Genomic DNA, 19,821 nt, shown 5'->3' on the forward strand with positions numbered 1-19,821 from the left:
TTAACTATACCTCTTCATCTCCATTCACTTCTTCCATGTTAACTTAATGACTGTGTCTTGTCAGATTTTGCCTCCTGAAATCTCACATTTGCCTTTTGTTTTCTATGCTGCTGTCACTGCCCCAATTTTTGTTCTCAGCTTCTCTCCTGGACTTAACTTTCATAATCTTGTATATTTACATTTACTGTAATTTGAGTCACCCCTCCTGTGTAGGTAGTTGCTCTGCCCTCAGTGCTCTTCTTTATCACTTCTTATGTTGGGGTATTATAATAATAATGTCTGTCCTTCAGCAGATAGTAAATTCCTTGAGAGAAAGGAGGGCTTGCATCTGACTCATCTTTGTGTGATTAGTTCTGGGCATGCTACATAGCTCCATGAGTAATTACTGATCGGGCTAAGGCAGTGCCCAGCTGATCATCAAGCCAAGACCCAACTAGAAGAGCTAGACGAGGGCTCAGTCTCCTGCTGTTCTCCTGTCAGCCTCTTGATTATTTACTTTTAGGTTTTGCGGCCTTTTTTGTTGCGCCGAGTTAAGGTGGATGTTGAGAAGCAGATGCCTAAAAAGTATGAGCATGTTATCCGCTGCCGGCTCTCCAAGCGCCAACGCTATCTCTATGATGACTTCATGGCACAAACTACGTAAGGGAGAACTGAGGGTGGGTCCTGGGACTCTAGATTATAGCAAAGGTCAGAGGTGAGAGTTAGGATGCCCTATTTATTTTTCTTCTCTCCCAGAACTAAAGAGACACTAGCCACGGGCCATTTCATGAGCGTCATCAACATTTTGATGCAGCTGCGAAAAGTCTGTAATCATCCAAACCTGTTTGACCCTAGACCTGTTACCTCCCCCTTCATCACCCCAGGCATCTGCTTCAGCACCGCCTCTCTGGTCCTACAGGCCACTGATATCCATCCCCTCCAGGTAAGTAGTTGCCCCCAAGGTTATTGGCCCTATCCCAAACCTTAATTTATTTTCTTTAGGCTAAAGTCTGACCTTTTGCATCCTTCCTTCTCCTATCATCTTAAAACTATTCCCCTGCTTTTATTATTTTTTTAGCTGTGTCACTTTAGGCAAGCTAATTATTAACCTCTAACCCTAAGTTTGCTTGCCCTTCAAAATAGGGAATATATGGCCTATTTTGCAGTAGGTTTGTGAGAATTTTGTTAATCTTTTTGAAAGGGCTTGGCATGTTAACATTTAATTATTTTGTTTTTCTGTTTCCTCTTTTTGGCTACTTCGTACCCGCTCCCTCCAATTTTTTTTTAATACATATATTTTTTACTTCAGAGAAGAAGGGAGAAGGGGGGAGAGATAGAAACATCAGTGATGAGAGAGAATCATCTATCGGTTGCCTCCTGCACACCCGCTACTGGAATCAAGCCCGCAACCCTGGAATCAAACTTTGACCTCCTGGTTCATAGGTTGATGCTCAACCATTGAGCCACACTGGCCAAGCCCATTTTTGTTTTTGTGGTAAAACACATAGCAAATTTTACTACTTGAGCCATTTTAAGCATATGATTCAGCGGCATTAAGTACAGTTAATTTGTACAATACTTACCCACCATCCATCTTCAGAACTTTTCTCATCTTTCCAAATTGAAACTCTGTACATATTAAATATTAACTCTTCATTTTCCCCCTTTCCCTAGCTCTTGTTAGCCACCATTCTACTTGCGGTTTGTAAATTTTAGTACTCTGAGTACTTCATATAAGTGGAATCATACAATATTTGTCCTTTTGTGAATGGCTATTTCATTTAGCAGAATGTTTTTAAGGTTCATACATGTATACCACATTTTGATTATCTATCCATCATTGGACACTTGGATTGCTTCCACCTTTTGGCTATTTTGAATAATGCTGCTATGAACATAGGTGTACAAATATCTGTCCAAGTCTCTACTTTCAATTCTCTCATTTTTAAAAATTTATTGGGGTGACATTGGTTAATAACATTATACAGGTTTTAAGTATATAATTCTAAAATACATCATCTGTATAGTATTGCTTTGTGTGTTCACCACCCAAAGTCAAGTCTTGTTCTGCCACCATATATCTGACCCCCTTTACCTTTTCTACTTCCTTCCTAACCCTTGCCCTCTGGTAACCACCATACTGTTGTATGTGTCTATGGGTTTTTGTTTGTCTTGTTGGTTCATTTGTTGCTTTCAGTTTTATATCCCACATATGAATGAAGTCATAGTTCTTGACTTTCAATCCTCTCTTGGGTATACAGTCATGCTCTGCTTAATGAGGGGGATATATTAAGAGAAATGTGTCTTTAGGTGATTTCATCATTGTGGTAACATCATAGAGTGCACTTACACAAACTAATTGGTGTAATCTACTACATACCTAGGCTATATGGTGTAGCATATTGCTCCTAGGTTATATGCCTGAACAGCATATTAGACTGAATACTGTAGGCAGTAGTAACACAATGGCAAGTATTTGTGTATCTAAACATAGAAAAGGGACAGTAAAAATACGGTATAAAAGTTAAAAATGATATACCTGTATAGGACACTTCCCATGAATGGAGGTTGTAGGATTGGAAATGGTTCTGAGTAAGTTGATGAGTGAATGGTGAGTTAATTGTGAAGGTGTAGGACGTTACTGTACACTTAGGCTACATTAAATTTATAAAACAACACAAGATTAAGTGAAGCACAAGAGAAACTGATACAATCAAGAGACATAAACACAAGATGTATGGGGCTGCTGCTGGCCTAACAGCATACTGTTATATAGCAGACTTAAAAAAAAAAAAAAGTACATTCTAAAATAATGGTAAAAACATAGTGTGGTAATTACATAAGCTTATAATATAGTCATTTATTATAATTGTTAAATATGCACTATACAGCTCTGGCTGGTGTGGCTCAGTTGGTTGAGTGTCATCCCATGTACTGAGAGGTCACTGGTTCATTCCCGGTCAGGGCACGTTCCCGGGTTTAAGGCTCAATCCCCAGTGGGGGCATGCAGGAGGCAGCCAGTCTGTTTCTCTCTCATCGATGTTGCACTCCCTCTCTCTCTCTCTCTCTCTCTCTCTCTCTCTCTCTCTCTCGTCCGTGTGTGTGTGTCTGTCTCTCTCTCTCTCTCTCAGTCTTCCTCCCTAAAAAAATCAATAAAAATGTATTTTAAAAACATGCACTATACATAATTATATGTACAATGCTTTTATATGACTGGTAGCACAGTAGGTATGTTTACACCAGTATTACCATAAACACATACTGAATTCCACTACAATATTAGGATGCCTAGACGTCACTAGACAATAGGGATTTTTCAGCTCCATTATAATCTTACAGGACCACCCTTGTATATGCAGTCCTACATTGACTGACATGGGATACATGACCATATATCCAGAAATGGAATTGCTGGATTATATAGAAATTTGTAATTCTATTTTTAATTTTTTGAGGAATCACCATACTGTTTTCCATAGTGACTGCCAACCCTGTTATTTTTCTGTGTTTTTTAAAAAAATAATACCTAAATGGATAAGAGGTAGTATCCTGTGATTTTGACTTGCATATTCCTAATGATAGTGATGAACATCTTTTCTTGTGCTTATTTTGTATTTTCTTTGGAGAAATGTCTATTAAAGGCCTTTGCTAATTTTTAAAATGGGTTGTTTGTGTTTTTGTTATTGAGTTGTAGGAGTTCTCTATATGTTCTGGATATAACCCCTTATGAGACATGATTTGCAAATATTTTGTTCCATTCTATGGGTTGCCTATTCATTCTATTGAAAGTGTCCTTTGATGGAGTTCAGTTTATCAATTCTTTTTGGTTATTATCTGTGCTTTTGGTGTCGTATCTAAGAAATTATTGCCACATTGACCCTTTTGACACCATGCTTTTGTGTTCCTTCTTGTGCCAGCGGATAGACATGGGTCGTTTTGATCTTATTGGCCTGGAGGGTCGAATTTCTAGATATGAGGCCGACACATTTCTACCCCGGCACCGCCTGTCCCGCCGGGTACTGCTAGAGGTGGCTACTGCTCCTGACCCCCCACCCCGGCCCAAGCCTGTCAAGATGAAGGTCAACAGGTACCAGGGCTGAGGAATTAAGGGGATGGATTCCTAGAAAAACTGACTACAGCTGGCTGGGAGGGGATTGGGATGGCAAGGAGAGGGTTGTAGAGTAGGCTAGAATGTTTATATGGGACAGATGCAAAGTACTGTGGCCATGTTAGGGGAGACAATAACTAGAGGCTCCTGGGAGGGGCCCTTCTGTTTGTCATTGATTCCCCCTCCCCCCCCTCCCCCCCCCCCCCCCTTCCCTGCTTGGTGCTTTCTGGTTGTAAGATAACCAAAAAGCACCCTTTCTCTTTTGGGTCTTTAGCCTTTTCCCCCTTTGCTTTTACAATCTTTGTCTTTTTGCCTTGTCTTTCTTATTTCTTTTTTTCCTTACTCCTTATTCTCCTTCCTCACCCCCTTTTTTTTTTCTCATAGGATGTTGCAGCCAGTGCCCAAGCAAGAAGGCCGGACAGTGGTGGTAGTGAACAGCCCACGGACCCTCCTGGGTCCTGTCCCAGTCCGACCCCCTCCAGGCCCGGAGCTGTCAGTTCAGCCGACCCCTTGCCCAACCCCTCCAGTGCTGCCAGCACCACTGATGGTGTCAACCTCGCCTACCGGATCCCCACTTATTCCGGCATCCCGGCCTCCAGGCCCTGTTCTGTTGCCCCCGTTGCAGCCAAACAGTGGGCCTCTTCCCCCGGGTGAGTTACGAGGGAGCCAGAGTGTTGGGTTAGGGGGCACTTCAGGTAGATTGGTCAGATTGATTAGCAGTAATAAAAATAGAGTGAAAAGTTGGGTTAGAGATGGGTGTGGTCTTTGTTGGGCTGGAAGGGAGTATGTATGTGTGGAGGCTGCTGGGAGCTGGCTAAGGCTCTGGTCAGGGTATATTTGACAGATGTTTCCTTTGTGTTTACAGTGTTACCTTCCCCCCTGGGGGTCCTGAGTGGGACCTCACGGCCTCCAACACCAACCCTGTCCCTAAAGCCAGCCCCACCTGCCCCTGTTCGCCTGAGTCCTGCCCCACCCCCAGGCTCCTCCAGCCTGTTGAAGCCCCTGACAGTGCCACCAGGCTATACCTTCCCTTCTGCCACTGCCACTGCCACCACCACTTCTACCACCACAGCCACTGCTCCTACCACGGCAGTACCAGCTCCTACTCCTGCACCACAGCGCCTCATCCTGTCTCCTGATATGCAAGCTCGCCTGCCCTGTAAGTTCCCAGGGCTCTGAGGGTGAGGGACGTGAGAAGGGAGGAAGGCTTATATGCCCCAGAGCTGGAGAAGAAAAACTCGGGAGTATGAGCGAGTATCAAATTCTAGGTAGCTAACATATAGGGTATTTGCCAGACATTGGTGACTTATAATCAAGAGCCCTCAGGGAGTTCATAATTTAGTAGGGGAGGTGACATGTAAGCCTCGTGGTAGAAAATCATGAGGCAAAAGGGCAGCATAGAGGAGGGGGGTGCTGAGTGATAAATTAGCTCAGTATGGTGGCAGGCCTTTGCAGCGGTCGCCAGCCGGTGGTCCGTGAGGTCCAAAAGGTTGGCGACCGCTGCTTTAGAGGATATAAAGGAAATTGTTAAGCAAATGAGTGGAATAGGAAGGAGTAGCATGTCAAAAGTTCAGACTGTAGTTGAAGGCTGAGCTTGTTGAAACATGAGAAATTGAGGGGAAGAGTTAGAGGAACTAAGACTTGTACCTCATGAGGGTCTGCAAAGTGGCATTGAGCAGAGTGATCCCTGTGTTCATTAAGCCCCTTCTTTGTTTATAGCAGGTGAAGTGGTCAGCATCGGCCAATTGGCCTCACTGGCACAACGTCCAGTGGCTAGTGCAGGGGGAAGCAAACCTCTCACCTTCCAAATCCAGGGCAACAAGCTGACTTTGACTGGTGCCCAGGTGCGCCAGCTTGCCGTGGGGCAACCCCGCCCGCTGCAAAGTAGGTAAAACCCACCCCCTGTCCTGCCTTTTTCCTCTTCTTCCTTATCCTCTTGTTTTTTTATGGCTCTTTAAAAATGTCAGCCTGTGTGTTTCTTTCCCTAGTATTTGGTGGGTGGGACCAAAGAGAATGATTAGAGGAAATTTTTTATAAAGATAAGGATGAGATCATTTTATTTATTTATTTAAATATATTTGTATTGATTTCAGAGGGGAAGGGAGAGGGGGAGAGAGATAGAAACATCAATAATGAGAGAGACTCATTGATCAGCTGCCTCCTGCGCACCCCACACTGGGGATTGAGTCCGCAATCCGGGCATGTGCCCTGACTGGGAATCGAACTGTGACCTGGTTCATAGGTCAATGCTCAACCACTGAGCCATGCTGGCTGGGCCGGATGAGGTTATTTTAGAGATGTTATCTTCTCTCTGTTCTTTCTCCTCTAGCCCTTGCCTCTTTGCCTCCCTCCGGCTGATAGCTACTTCTCTTTCTCTCTTCCCTTAACCCAGGGAATGTGGTGCACCTGGTGTCCGCAGGGGGGCAGCACCACCTCATCAGTCAGCCTGCCCATGTGGCACTCATCCAGGCCGTGGCCCCGACCCCTGGCCCCACCCCTGTCTCTGTGCTGCCTTCTTCGACCCCCAGCACCACCCCTGCCCCCACTGGCCTCAGCCTTCCGCTTGCTGCTAACCAGGGTGAGGCTCCTGGCCTTCCTACTTAGCTCTTGCAGGCCTTGGTCCTTCCAGGCATGTCCTGGGCTACTGTCTGTCCAGCCTTCCCTCAGTATTGTTTCCCCTGCTGGTGTCTCCAATATCTGTCTGCTTCCCTCTCCTGCCCCCGGACTTCTTCCATCTTTTGGGTCTCTTGTTTCTTTTCTACCTTTCCCTCAATGTAGCTTCCTCTTGCAGTGCCACCAACCATGGTGAATAATACAGGCGTGGTGAAGATTGTAGTGAGACAGGCCCCTCGGGATGGACTGACTCCTGTTCCTCCGTTGGCCCCAGCACCCCGACCTCCGAGCTCTGGGATTCCAGCTGTGTTGACTCCACGGCCCACATTAACCCCTGGCCGGCTACCCACACCTACTCTGGGTGTTGCCCGGGCTCCCATACCCACATCCACTCTGGTGAGGCCCCTTCTCAAGCTGGTCCAGAGTCCTTCGCCCGAAGTCAGTGGTGAGTCAACATGGCTAAGGCCAGAAATGTTTGCCAGAATTGGCCCCAAGGGTTTCTTTTTTAAAAAAAAAAAAAATACATTTTCATTTATTTCAGAGAGGAAGGAGAGAGAGAAACATCAATGATGAGAGAATCATTGATTGGTTGCCTCCTGCACGCCCCCTTACTGGGGATGGAGCCCACAACCCGGGCATGTGCCCTGATTGGGAATTGAACCGTGACCTCCTGGTTCGTAGGTCGACACTCAACCACTGAGACACCCCGGCCGGGTGCCTTAAGGGTTTCTAAGTCACAACAGATCCCTTCATTATCCAGCATACTGACTTGCTGTGCAGTGGACCCCAAAACTGGGCTGCCGAGCCCTTGCCTAATTCCAACATACATTTATTGGATTCTTGGAGGGAAAGGAAATGTTAAGTTGACAGATTCCTTGATTCTTTGATCTCATAGTGTGGGAGTGAAGGTTTTCTGGGAAACAGGTGAAACTTGCGAGTAAGGGAAGGGGTGGGACAGGATAATAGGAGGAGCAAGAAAAGAATTTTGGGCCTAACTCATCCTCTGTCTCCACAGCTTCAGCAACCGGAACTGCTCCCTTGACCATCTCTTCTTCCCTTCCTGTGCCATCCTCACTCCCTGGGCCAGCATCTTCTCCAATGCCAGTTCCCAACTCCTCTCCCCTTGCTAGTCCTGTGTCCTCTACAGTCTCCGTTCCAGTGTCATCTTCACTCCCTATCTCTGTCTCCACCACGCTTCCTGCCCCAGCCTCAGCTCCACTCACCATCCCAATCTCAGCCCCCTTACCTGTTTCGGCTTCAGGCCCAACTGTGTTGACCACTGTGACTCCAACAATGGCACCTGTTGTCTCAGCGGCTCCTGGACTTCCCTCTTTGGCACCAGCTGGGGCTTCCCCAGCATCAGCATCAGCCTTGACTCTAGGTTTGGCCACAACTTCATCCCTGTCCCCATCTCAGGCACCTGGTCACCCTCTGTTGTTGGCTCCAGCCTCTTCACATGTTCCAGGGTTGAATTCAGCCGTGGCCCCAGCATGTTCACCTGTCCTGGTGCCAGCTTCTGCTCTGGCTAATTCTTTTCCGGCAGCACCAAATCCAGCTCCAGCTCAGGCTTCCCTTCTGGCTCCAACACCTTCTGCATCTCAGGCTCTAGCCACCTCTATGGCTCCCATGGCGGCTCCACAGACAGCAATCCTGGCTCCTCCAGCTCCTTCCCTGACTCCTCTTCCAGTCCTGGCTCCATCGCAGGCTCCTGTTCCAGTTCTGGCTTCATCATCTACTCCAGGAACTCCTTTAGCCTCAGCTTCTTCACTGGTGCCAGTCCAAAGTCCTGTGTTGGCTCCGACATCAACTCAAACTATGGTACCAGCCCCGATTCCGTCACCTCTCCCAAGCCCGGCTTCTACACAGACACTGGCCTTAGCCCCAGCTTTAGCATCCACTCTTGGCGGCTCGTCTCCATCTCAGACACTCTCTTTGGGAACAGGGAATCCCCAGAAGCCCTTTCCAGCTCAGACATTGTCATTGACTCCAGCAGCAGCCCTAATACCAGCTCCAGCCCAGACACTGTCTTTGGCACCAGGACCACCACTGGGTCCAACTCAGACGCTGTCCCTGGCTCCAGCACCCTCTCTGGCTCCTGCTTCTTCGATGGGCCCAACCCCAGCTCACACTTTGACTTTGGCTCCGGTATCATCATCTGCTTCACTCCTGGCCCCAGCTTCAGTGCAAACACTGACCTTGAGCCCTGCCCCAGTTCCAGTGCCCACCTTGGGCCCAGCCACAGCCCAGACTCTGGCACTGGCCCCAGCCTCAACACAGGCCCCAGCTTCCCAGGCATCCTCCCTTGTGGTTTCTGCACCTGGGGCCGCTTCCTTGCCCATCACCATGGTATCCCGGCTGCCTGTTTCCAAGGATGAGCCTGAGACACTGACATTGCGCTCTGGTCCCCCCAGCCCTCCCTCCACTGCTACCTCGTTCAGTGGTCCCAGGCCTCGACGCCAGCCCCCACCACCACCTCGTTCCCCTTTCTATCTGGTAAGTTTTACTGCCTCAAAGGAGAGGGAATGGGAAGTTGAGTTTCTTTGGAATGCTGATAGAATGGATGGAACAGAATAATGTCACTTTTATCTTGGTAAATTACAAAGTCTAGTTTTGTGGACCTGATATTTCAGTGCCATTGGACAAGTCCTTTTCCCTGAGCTGCTTGTATTTTCTGTAAAATGGGAATAATCATGTTCTACTCATAGGGGTAATGAGAACCTAATGTGCTTTTAAAACTATTATCCACTGATATGTTGAAGGCCTTATTGTTATCACTGGTCTCTTTCTTCTTGCTTACTCTTTTGAGTTAGTGTTGGCATTTAATTGCCTCATTTTACAGATGAAGAAACTAGCCTATTAAATGATGTTATAAATGTTACACAGCTTGTGAGAACAGAGATGTGCTGACTCCATTGCTTTCTCCTCTTCCCCACAAGAGGCAGTCCTCAGAGACATACTTTCTTCAGTTGCTGAAACCATTACCATCAGCAAGTATTTGAACTTCTAAGGGAGGGATGACACCATGGAATGCAGTTCCCCAAAGATCATCATCTGACTTTGATGGCCATTTCTTAAAGTTTTTTACCTCCGTGGTAATTAAGTGGCAATAAAAAGAACTCTGGCCCTGGCCGGGTGGCTCAGTTAGTTGGAATGTCATCCCGTACACCAAAAGGTTACGGGTTTGATTCCCAGTCAGGGCACATACCTAGGTTACGGGTTCAATCCCTGGTCAAGGTGAATATGGGAGGCAACCAATCAATGTTTTTCTCTCACATCAATGTTTCTCTCTCTCTCTCCCTCTCCCTTCCTCTCTCTCTAAAACATCAATAAAAACATATCCTCGGTTGATGATTTAAAAAAAAATAGAACTGTTCCCTATCACTTCCTTAGCTTTCTGGTAGCCATTGTTTTTCTGTCATATAAATAGTTCCATATATGTTTGGTTAAATTAAACTTAGAACTCAGATTCAAGTAAATAACCCAGGAATAAATTTGAAGAAAGTTCTAGTGAATCCCCCAGGCCTTCTTATCTTTTGCTCATTCTATTACAGAGCTGCTGCTTATTCTTTGCCTCAGCCTCAGTATCCCACCCTCCATCAGTGCCACTAACTCCACCTTTTGTGTCTCTGGTACTGCCAAGTTGGTCTGGCTTGTTGGAAGTAAAACAGAACCTAGATCCTGGCCCAAGTGTGACAGCCCATGGTCTATGCTAAATTTTGGTTGCTCTGCAAGTAGATAGCAGCTTTTTGACACTATTTTTTCCTTAAAACAGTTTGAAATATGTCACATACCATACAGTTAATCCAGTTAAAGTGTACACATCCACTGGCTTTTATTATGTTCACAGAGTTGTACAGCCATTACCACAGTCTTTGGAACATTTTTATGGCCCTAAAGAGAAACTTTACACCTTAGCCATCATCCCCAAACTTCTCTATCTCTCCTAGCCTTCGGCAACTACTTATTTTCTGTCTTTATAGATTTGTGTATTGAGTCACATAATATATGGCCTTTTGTGATTGGCTTCTTTCACTTGGCTTAATGTTCCTGTGGTTCATTCATGTTATAGCACATATCAGTACTTAATTTCTTTTTATTGTTAAATATTCCATTTTATGGATATAGCACATTTTCTACATCAGTTGATAGAGACATTTGAATTATTTCACTTGTTGGCTGTTATGAATAATGCAACTATGAAATAAGATCTTGTGTCTTTTCATGTTTTCCATTGTATTGAATGTAAACCTAGGACTGGAATTGCTGGGTCTTATGGTAACTACGTTTAATTGTTTGAGGAACTGCCGAACTGTTTTCCAGTGTAGCTGTACCATTTTACATTCCCACCAGCAGCCTGTAAGGGTGGTTCCAGGATCTCCACAACTTTTCCAACACTTGTTATTTGTCTTTTTTATTACATTCTAGTGTGTATGAAGTAGAACCTAATGGTTTTTATTTGCATTTTTCTGATGGCTAATGATGTTGAGCATCTTTTAAGTGGTTGTTGACCATTTGTGTATCTATATATATAAAAGCCAAGCAACCTGTGGCTATGATGCACACTGCTGCGACCAACCAGCCCGATTGAGGCCCCAATCATCCCCCCCTCCCCGCACCAGCCCGCCCCGTTCGGCCCCCATCAGGGCAGGCCGGCTGGACCCCACTCGTGCATGAATTCATGCCTCTAGTCTTTGAAGAAATATCTATGATCCTTTGCCCTTTTTAATTGGGGTATTTTATTTATTTTTATTATAGAGCTGTAAGAGTCCTTTATATATTTTAGATACAAGCCCCTTTTCAGTTATATGATTTGCAAATCTTTCCTCTTTTGCTACTATTTGAGAACTCACCTGGATTGATTTTTCTCAGTGTTAGGATGCTTTCTTACTTAGATCACAAGGAGCCAAGAGGTTATGCTTGATGTAGCCATCAAAAAGGGAGATTTGGGCCCTGGCCAGTATGGTTCAGTTGGCTGGAGCATTGTCCCATACACCGAAAGGTTGCGAGTTCGATTCCTGGTTTGGGCCCATACCCAGGTTGTGGGTTTGATCCCTGGTTGGGGTGTGTACGGGAGGCAACAGGTCGGTGTTTCTCTCCTCTCCCTTCCCACTTTTCTCTCTCTCTAAAATCAATGAAAACATAATCCTCGGGTGAGGATTAAAAAATCTTGGAGGCACTGCTATTTTTCAGGACCATTTTCTGGGATCCATTCTATTAACAGATTTATTGAGAGCCTACTTTGTGCCAGATACTGAGCTAGGTAGTGGGTGATTATAGTTAACAAGATCAGATATGGTCCATGATATATGGGCCTTAAATTTAGTGGGTAGAAGACATCAAAAGTATCCCCTTTCCTTTCTTACAAAGTAAAATTGCAAGTGTAGTAAGTGCTTAAAATATATACTATATAGAGAGGGGTGGTTTTATAACCTGTGAAACTGGAAGCACAACAGATGGGGAAGGATTGGATCAAAGTCATACAGATATCCTATCTGCCAGGCACTCCCCTTTTCTCTCTCAGAGTGATGATATTAAATACCTGGTTATGTTCCCATCCCAGTTCATTCCAGTCTGGCCCTTGACAGAAAGCTGCTATGGATTTGATTAGCCTCTCTGTATCCTGGTCAGTGATTTGAGGAAGGCTTTTAATACTTGTTTTTGATATACTGCAAGAAGATAAATTAATTGAATGTTTGGAGTTAAATGTTATATAGGAAAATTTCCACAAATCATCTATTTTATAAGATTGTTGGAATGCAGATCTTAAATTTGAATATTCAGGCATTCTGCTTTGGTAGCATACAAGGAAAGATCAGTTTTCTTTTGCAGAGAACTTCACTTAAAAATTGTGAAAGGAATAATGCCCTTTGATAACTTGGAAAACTAAAAGCATAATGTATTTTAACCCTTTGCACTCCGAACCATTCTGGACATTGGATACCAGCTACTCGACGCTACTTTGCGGCGGAAACGTGCATTTACAGACCCTCGTATTATTTAGTATAATTTGGAACCAAGTAACGTATTATAATGATATTGGACTTATATGAATTGGGTGACATCGAGGAATGTATATTTGCAAAAAAAACAATATTTTATTGTTTATAATTTTGTACGGTATGATAAGTTTTGTAACACTCCCCAATATGCATTGCAGGCTGATTAGTGCATGTTTGACAGTAATAAGTGGTTTGACGCCTGCCACCAGGTGTTTTCCTGTTAGAACACACAATGCAGTCCCGTTTTCTTTGTCCCACATCGGGAATATGTAGTTTATTGTTTAATCCGACACAAAACCCGCTGACATTTCTTGTATATATCTTAGTAATTTTACGATATTTTGATTTAATTTCTTGTGCCATTTCAAGATAAAACTTCAGGGAAACATGCATGTCTCAAAAAGTTGCGTTGAAATAACTCAATTCCCCGTAATCACTAATAAACTGCAATGTCCCCTGAGAGGGGACATCCGAGTGATATGCTAGAATTCCGATGTCCCCTGAGAGGGGACAGCGGAGTGCAAAGGGTTAAAATATTATGGTTCCCATAGATTGTTTAATTGTGGGAGGAACTGTCAGGTTTTCTATGAGGACACTGATTACTTTTTCTGGTTTTTTTTTCTCTCATCCCCAGGACTCTCTAGAGGAAAAGCGAAAACGACAGCGGTCTGAACGCCTGGAACGGATTTTCCAACTTAGTGAGGCTCATGGGGCCCTGGCACCCGTGTATGGGACTGAAGTCCTGGATTTCTGTACCTTGCCCCAACCTGTTGCCAGCCCCATCGGCCCTTGTTCTCGCCCCAGCCACCCCACCTTTTGGACTTATACTGAGGCTGCCCGCCGGGCTGTACTGTTTCCTCAGCAACGCCTAGACCAGCTGTCTGAAATCATTGAGAGGTTGGCAGGGCTAAGTGCTCATGGGAAGAGGGTCTTGGGGCCTCTGAGTGGATGTAGTGGTTAGGGATATTGAAGGTGCTATCTCTTGGGACTCTACAGAGTTCCATCTTTTATACTGCTTGCCTTCTTCCTTTTGCAGGTTCATCTTTGTCATGCCTCCTGTGGAGGCACCTCCCCCTTCCCTGCATGCCTGCCACCCACCTCCTTGGCTGGCCCCACGTCAGGCAGCCTTCCAGGAGCAATTGGCCTGTGAGCTCTGGCCCCGGGCTCGTCCTTTGCACCGTATTGTGTGTAACATGCGCACCCAGTTTCCTGACTTGAGGCTCATCCAGTACGATTGCGGTGAGTTCATTGACCAGTGAGGGTCCCTTGACCTCTTTTCCTCTTTTCAGGGATGCTGTACATAAGGTCTTGGTAGATTTCATTAAACATTAGACAGTTTTTTTAGGTTATGCTTATGGGAAAGATGGAGAATTATAGACGTATGATGGATTCTTGGCATTCATGAATTTGACTTTGATGAAAGTTGAAAATGTGTGTTAACTCATTTATTTGTTCAGTGATTATTTTGTGAACATCTGTCTGTTTTGCTAATCATTTGGGATTCAATGGCGAACAAGATAGCACAGCATGGAGTTTTCAGATTTATGCTGTACAAGACTGCACAGTAAATAGTAAATTTTGTTTTGTGAAAAGACAAGAATCCTTATCTTTTGGTTAGAATCTTATTGATTAGAATGCATTAGGCTGCAAGTAACAGAAAACCAAAAGTGAACATTTATTGTTGACTTAATGAGCAATTAGAATAATGGTGTGTTGTTGGTTCAGCAGATTAGTGGTGTCTTCATGTATCTAGGACCTTCTTGTCTTTCTACCTTGCTTTCTACCATCCTTAATATTTATCTTTTTATTCTCATGCTTATTTCTTCATGGTCAGAAGATGGCTGCCATAACTCCAGGGAGCACACCAAATGCTCTGAGTAGGAAGCCAGGGGTTGAGACAAAAGACTCCTAGCAAATCTTCTTTTTTGGGAAAGAAAGCCCTCCCAGTTGACTTTGCTTCATAATTCATTGGCTCAAATTGGGCCTTATGCCCATCCCTAGAGCAATCACTGTCAAAAGAAAATGGCAAAAAGGAACTCTGGCTTATTTAGGATCACTTATTATGATTTGTCTTCTCTGGGTTGGGTTGAGGCTTGCCTTGCCAGGTGTCCACAGTGTCACTCAGGTTCTTTTAACCAAGAGCGGCTCTGTCACAGTCCTGCACAGAGATTTCTATAGTAACATGTTTTTGGAGATTTCCTGAATGTCTTACAAGAAAGTCAGCAGAACTTTTATTACTATACGCAATATATATTTTAGTAAAAAAAACAACACACGCTTGAAATCATTCAGAGGAGATAAATTCAAAGTCTTTGTTAAAGTGTTTCAGACTGACTTACTAGAAATGTTTCAGAAGTTAATTCTGTGTTTGATGGGAGGTTGAACTAAGATAACCTAAGATCTTGCCTCTATGGTTCTGATCTTGGTGACCTTTAATCCCTGTCTGTAAACCATGAATCAGGATTTGTTGATATTTATTCTGTGAATCTGTCCTGTGATTCAGCTGGTATAACTCATTGTAGTACTTAAAAATTTCTTGCTCAAACTACTGCAGATTACTTTCCCCCCCTGAGGGTGTATATTACCTTACCCCTAGTAAGACTATAGAAGTTAAATCGAAGACAGAAGCAGACTGAAGAGGAGAACCCTTAGGGAAAGAAAATAGGTTAATTCAGATTTTTTGGTATCCTGTGCTAATTGAAATCCTGGCCTAAAATTTTGGTTACCATTCAACTACAGCCTTTCAGTGTTAAGTGTTCTCCTCATTCCAGTTTATAGCTAGCTCCCTGCACCCCTTCATATCTCTTCAGGAAAGTTGCAAACGTTAGCAGTGCTGTTGCGACAGCTCAAGGTGGGGGGCCACCGAGTACTCATATTCACCCAGATGACCCGGATGCTGGATGTATTGGAGCAGTTTCTAACCTACCACGGCCACCTCTACTTGCGTCTGGATGGGTCTACTAGAGTTGAACAGAGACAGGTAATCCAGGCATTGCAGCCCTTAGAGACTCACCTCAGCTTCTGTCTCCTTTTTCCAGGCCTTGGGGGTCCAAGAAGGGGCCCTACTAAGCCTTGGGTCTATTTGGGGGGATTTCTCCCAATGTTACCTTTTTTTTCCCTTTCCCTCTAGGCCTTGATGGAACGATTCAATGCAGACAAACGTATATTCTGCTTCATCCTATCAACTCGAAGTGGGGGTGTGGGCGTGAACCTGACGGGAGCAGACACTGTTGTTTTTTATGACAGCGACTGGAATCCCACCATGGATGCTCAGGCCCAGGATCGCTGTCACCGAATTGGCCAGACCCGAGATGTTCACATCTATAGGTATTGCCTAGTCTCCCCTACCTTGCTTCCCCTTTGCTGGAAGGATTTTATTAATGTATTTGGCTGTTTACCCATGGCTTTCATCAACCCCTAGGCTTATCAGTGAACGGACAGTGGAGGAGAACATCCTAAAAAAGGCAAATCAGAAGAGAATGTTGGGAGACATGGCCATTGAGGGAGGCAACTTTACCACAGCATATTTTAAACAGGTACTACTATCTTCCAGTCTATGGAAGGTAGAACTGCTTTGCCTGTAAGAGTTACTCCTCCTTATGAAAGAGGATGCTTTGACCTCTACAGACCTGCTTCTTCAACCAGTGGCACCTGATACTTCTAAGAACCATCATCAGATTCATAGTTGTAGGCCTGGGACCAGCATTCCATTGACTCTGACATTTTCTCTTCTGTTCTTTCCAAAGCAGACCATCCGAGAGCTGTTTGATATGCCCCTGGAGGAGTCATCTGGCTCCTCTGTACCCTCTGCCTCTGAAGAGGAGGAAGAAACTGTGGCCAGCAAGCAGACCCACATCCTGGAGCAGGTGAAAAAAGTGGGCGGTCCCTAGAGGAGAGCTAATGGTTACAGTGTGTGTTGTCTTTGGATCTGTTGAGTTTGTCCAGGGGGAAAGAACTATTTCTGCTGCTTCTCAAATTACAGTTGGCCTTTGATAGTTGTGAATAGATTGTTTATTGGTTCACATGGTTTCATAGAAAAAAGACAGGATTTAGTTCTTATTTCTAACTTTTCTAAGATTAAAAGAAGCAGCAGTGCTTTTTTTAAAACAAAACAATAAATATACGTATTTATTTATTTAAATATCTTTTTATTGATTTTAGAGAGGGAGGGAAGAGAGAGAAAGAGAGAAACATTGATGTGAGAGAGAAGCATTGATAGGATCAGCTGCCTCCTGCATGCACCCCAATCCAGGATCAAGCCCGCAACCTGGACATGTGCCTGGACTAGGACCGAACCAGTGACCATTCAGTGCTTGGAATGATCACCAACTGAGCCACACTGGCCAGGGCCAGCAGTGCTTTTTTAGTAATTGTATTTGTTAAGCTAAGTCTGTTTAGTCTTCTGAGCCTCACTTTCCATTTTTCTAAAATGCTAATGACAAGGAAGTAACTGAGGTTAAATGACATTGTGGATTAAGAAGTGCTTTGTTGCCCGGCTGGTGTGGCTGTGGTTGAGCGTCGACCTATGAACCAGGAGGTCACAGTTCAATTCCCAGTCAGGGCGCATGCCCAGGTTGTACGCTTGATCCCCAGTAGGGTGTGTGCAGGAGGCAGCCGAGCAATGAATCTGCATCATTGATGTTTCTATCTTTCTTTCCCTCTCCCTTCCTCTCTGAAATCGATAAAATATATTTCTTTTTAAAAAAGAAGTGTTTGTACATGGGTAGAACTCATTTTCCAAACATAGATGCATAATAGAATCACTTGGAAAGCTTTTAAAAGGATTGATTCCTGGACCTCATCTGAAAATCTAAATCATTTTAGGAGGTGAGGTCTGACCATATGTATTTTTTCAGAGCTCTTCAGAAGTAAACAAATGTTTAGGAACTACAGATGTAGAGTGTCATGGAAATGTTTTTCTCTACCTAGTGCCTTCTCATGGTTGACCATACTCTAGGCTACTTCCTTCAGTGACTTGGTTATAAGCTCCCATCATATCTCAAGGGAAAGATTAGATGTGGTTAGTCTATTGCCATGAGACATCTCAGTACAAAAATAGAATTTTATTTTTAAAACTTTCTGCCTTAAAAAAAATTTTTTTATTGTTGAAAGTTTTACATATGTCCCTCTCTCCCCCCCATTGACCTCCTGTAGCCCACTCCCCTCCCCACCCCAGGCTTTTACCATCCTACAGTCTGTGTCCATGGGTTATTCATATCTATATATATAAAAGCCTAAGCAACCTTTGCGACCGGAATGACCAGTCGCTATGACATGCACTGACCACCGGGGGGCAGACGCTCAACACAGGAGCTGCCCCCCAGTGGTCAGTGTGCTCCCATAGCCAACCTCCCGCTGCCCCTCTCCCCCTTGCCCAACCTGGTTTTGATGGGCCCCAATCAGGGGTGGGGCCAGCCAGCCAACTTCCCGCAGCCTCTCCCCCTGACTGGCCTCAATCGCTGGCCAGGCTGAGGGATCCCACCCGTGCACGAATTCATGCACTGGGCCTCTAATCCTAGCTAATAGACAGAATATGCAAATTAACTGTCACACCTTCACAAATATGGTGGCGCCCACTCCCCTCAGCCCCACTGGAGTCCCCCAGTCCTTTCAGCCCATGGGGGGGGGGGGCCCCGCAGGTGCACCGGCAAGCCTCGGATGGCAGCTGCCCAACTGCCCAGGGCCACCGAGGCTCAGGTAACCAGGGCCAGCCGTGCTGCCGGCAGTGGCAGCAGCAGAGGTGTGATTGGGGCGTCACCTTCCCCTGATGGCCAGGTTGCCTCCTGCCCCTGAGGGCTCCCGGACTGTGAAAGGGGGCAGGCCAGGTTGAGGGACACCGCCCCCCCTCCAGTGCATGAATTTTCATGCACCGGGCCTCTAGTATGCATATAAGTTCTTTGGTTGATCTCTTCCCACCAACCCACCCTCCTTGCCATTCCATCCTATGTGTACAACTGCATTGCTTTGATAACTTTGGGGGCCCAGATGAGAGTTGAGTTCTGTTATTTATATATATAAAAGCCCAGCGACCGGAATGGCAGAATGACCAGAATGACCGGTGGCTATGACATGCACTGTGGCGGCCAACCAGCCTGATCCGGGCCCTGATTGGCCTCCACCCTCCAGTCGCGGGCGGGGCTGGCCAGCCAACCACCTGCAGCCCCTCCCCCCGGCCAGCCCGTTCCAGTGGACCCCCATTGGGGCAGGCCAGCCGGACCCCACCTATGCACGATTTTGTGCACCAGCCTCTAGTAATGTTATAAACCTGGTTTGGTATAAATGTTTTTTTGTTATTGTTTTAAATCTGGGCTGTGAACAAGACAACATTTAATTTATTCCAGAATCTACCATGTAGAGTGAAGAACCAGTTTAGTCGAGTCCTTATAATAATGATACCACTTTTATAGCACTCAATAAATTATAAACATATCGTATGTTTAAATACAGTAAATGCCTCAGGGTAAGCAGGCAAAGTGCTGTGATGTCATTTTACAGATGAGAAAACTGCTCCTTAGAAATTTAACTGGCTTATCTATGAAAAAAGGCAAGGACAGAACCATGACTGCGATCCAGGGTTTTGGAGTCCAATGCTTTTTTATTTCCTCATTTTGTTGTAAACTTGGCCTCAAATTTTTGCCAGAATCAAATCACAGGATGTAAAGTTTGTTAATTCTCATGGATTTTCTTTCACATGCCCTTGCAGGCATTATGTCGGGCAGAAGATGAAGAGGATATTCGTGCGGCCACCCAAGCCAAGGCTGAACAGGTTGCTGAGCTTGCAGAATTCAATGAGAATGATGGGTTTCCTGCTGGTGAGGGAGAGGAGGCTGGTCGGCCTGGGGCTGAGGATGAGGAAATGTCCCGAGCTGAGCAGGAAATTGCTGCCCTTGTCGAACAGGTCAGTGTTGGACCCCCTAGTTCTCAACTCCTTTCTCTGGACTCTGGGACCCTCCTATCTTCCCTGGTAAAAATGGCTGATGGGTGGGCCCTGGGCACCAGGTCCCTCTGTTCATCACCACTCTTCCTCCCCACAGCTGACCCCTATTGAGCGCTATGCTATGAAATTCCTGGAAGCCTCACTGGAGGAGGTGAGCCGAGAGGAGCTCAAGCAGGCAGAAGTGA

General features: G+C 45.2%; 1 protein-coding gene across 5 annotated transcripts in view; it reads left to right on the forward strand.

Annotated features, from left to right (window-relative positions):
- Positions 1–19,821, forward strand: part of SRCAP (Snf2 related CREBBP activator protein) — a 38,234-nt gene that overhangs the window by 15,250 nt on the left and 3,163 nt on the right. For 4 of the 5 annotated variants that reach the window (XM_014445901.2, XM_006103472.3, XM_014445900.2 and 1 more), the window contains exons 17-33: positions 503–639; positions 736–922; positions 3,897–4,066; positions 4,472–4,737; positions 4,953–5,246; positions 5,807–5,971; positions 6,480–6,665; positions 6,879–7,145; positions 7,716–9,193; positions 13,334–13,596; positions 13,736–13,938; positions 15,510–15,679; positions 15,830–16,026; positions 16,121–16,235; positions 16,446–16,565; positions 19,403–19,597; positions 19,734–19,817. In XM_014445901.2, the coding sequence (XP_014301387.1) occupies positions 503–639; positions 736–922; positions 3,897–4,066; positions 4,472–4,737; positions 4,953–5,246; positions 5,807–5,971; positions 6,480–6,665; positions 6,879–7,145; positions 7,716–9,193; positions 13,334–13,596; positions 13,736–13,938; positions 15,510–15,679; positions 15,830–16,026; positions 16,121–16,235; positions 16,446–16,565; positions 19,403–19,597; positions 19,734–19,817 (4,497 nt within the window). The remainder of the gene's footprint in view (positions 1–502; positions 640–735; positions 923–3,896; positions 4,067–4,471; positions 4,738–4,952; positions 5,247–5,806; positions 5,972–6,479; positions 6,666–6,878; positions 7,146–7,715; positions 9,194–13,333; positions 13,597–13,735; positions 13,939–15,509; positions 15,680–15,829; positions 16,027–16,120; positions 16,236–16,445; positions 16,566–19,402; positions 19,598–19,733; positions 19,818–19,821) is intronic. The other variant, XM_014445902.2, reaches the window with a different exon arrangement.

This window comes from Myotis lucifugus, unplaced genomic scaffold, assembly GCF_000147115.1.
Source record: "Myotis lucifugus unplaced genomic scaffold, Myoluc2.0 scaffold_486, whole genome shotgun sequence".
Lineage (NCBI taxonomy): Eukaryota > Metazoa > Chordata > Mammalia > Chiroptera > Vespertilionidae > Myotis > Myotis lucifugus.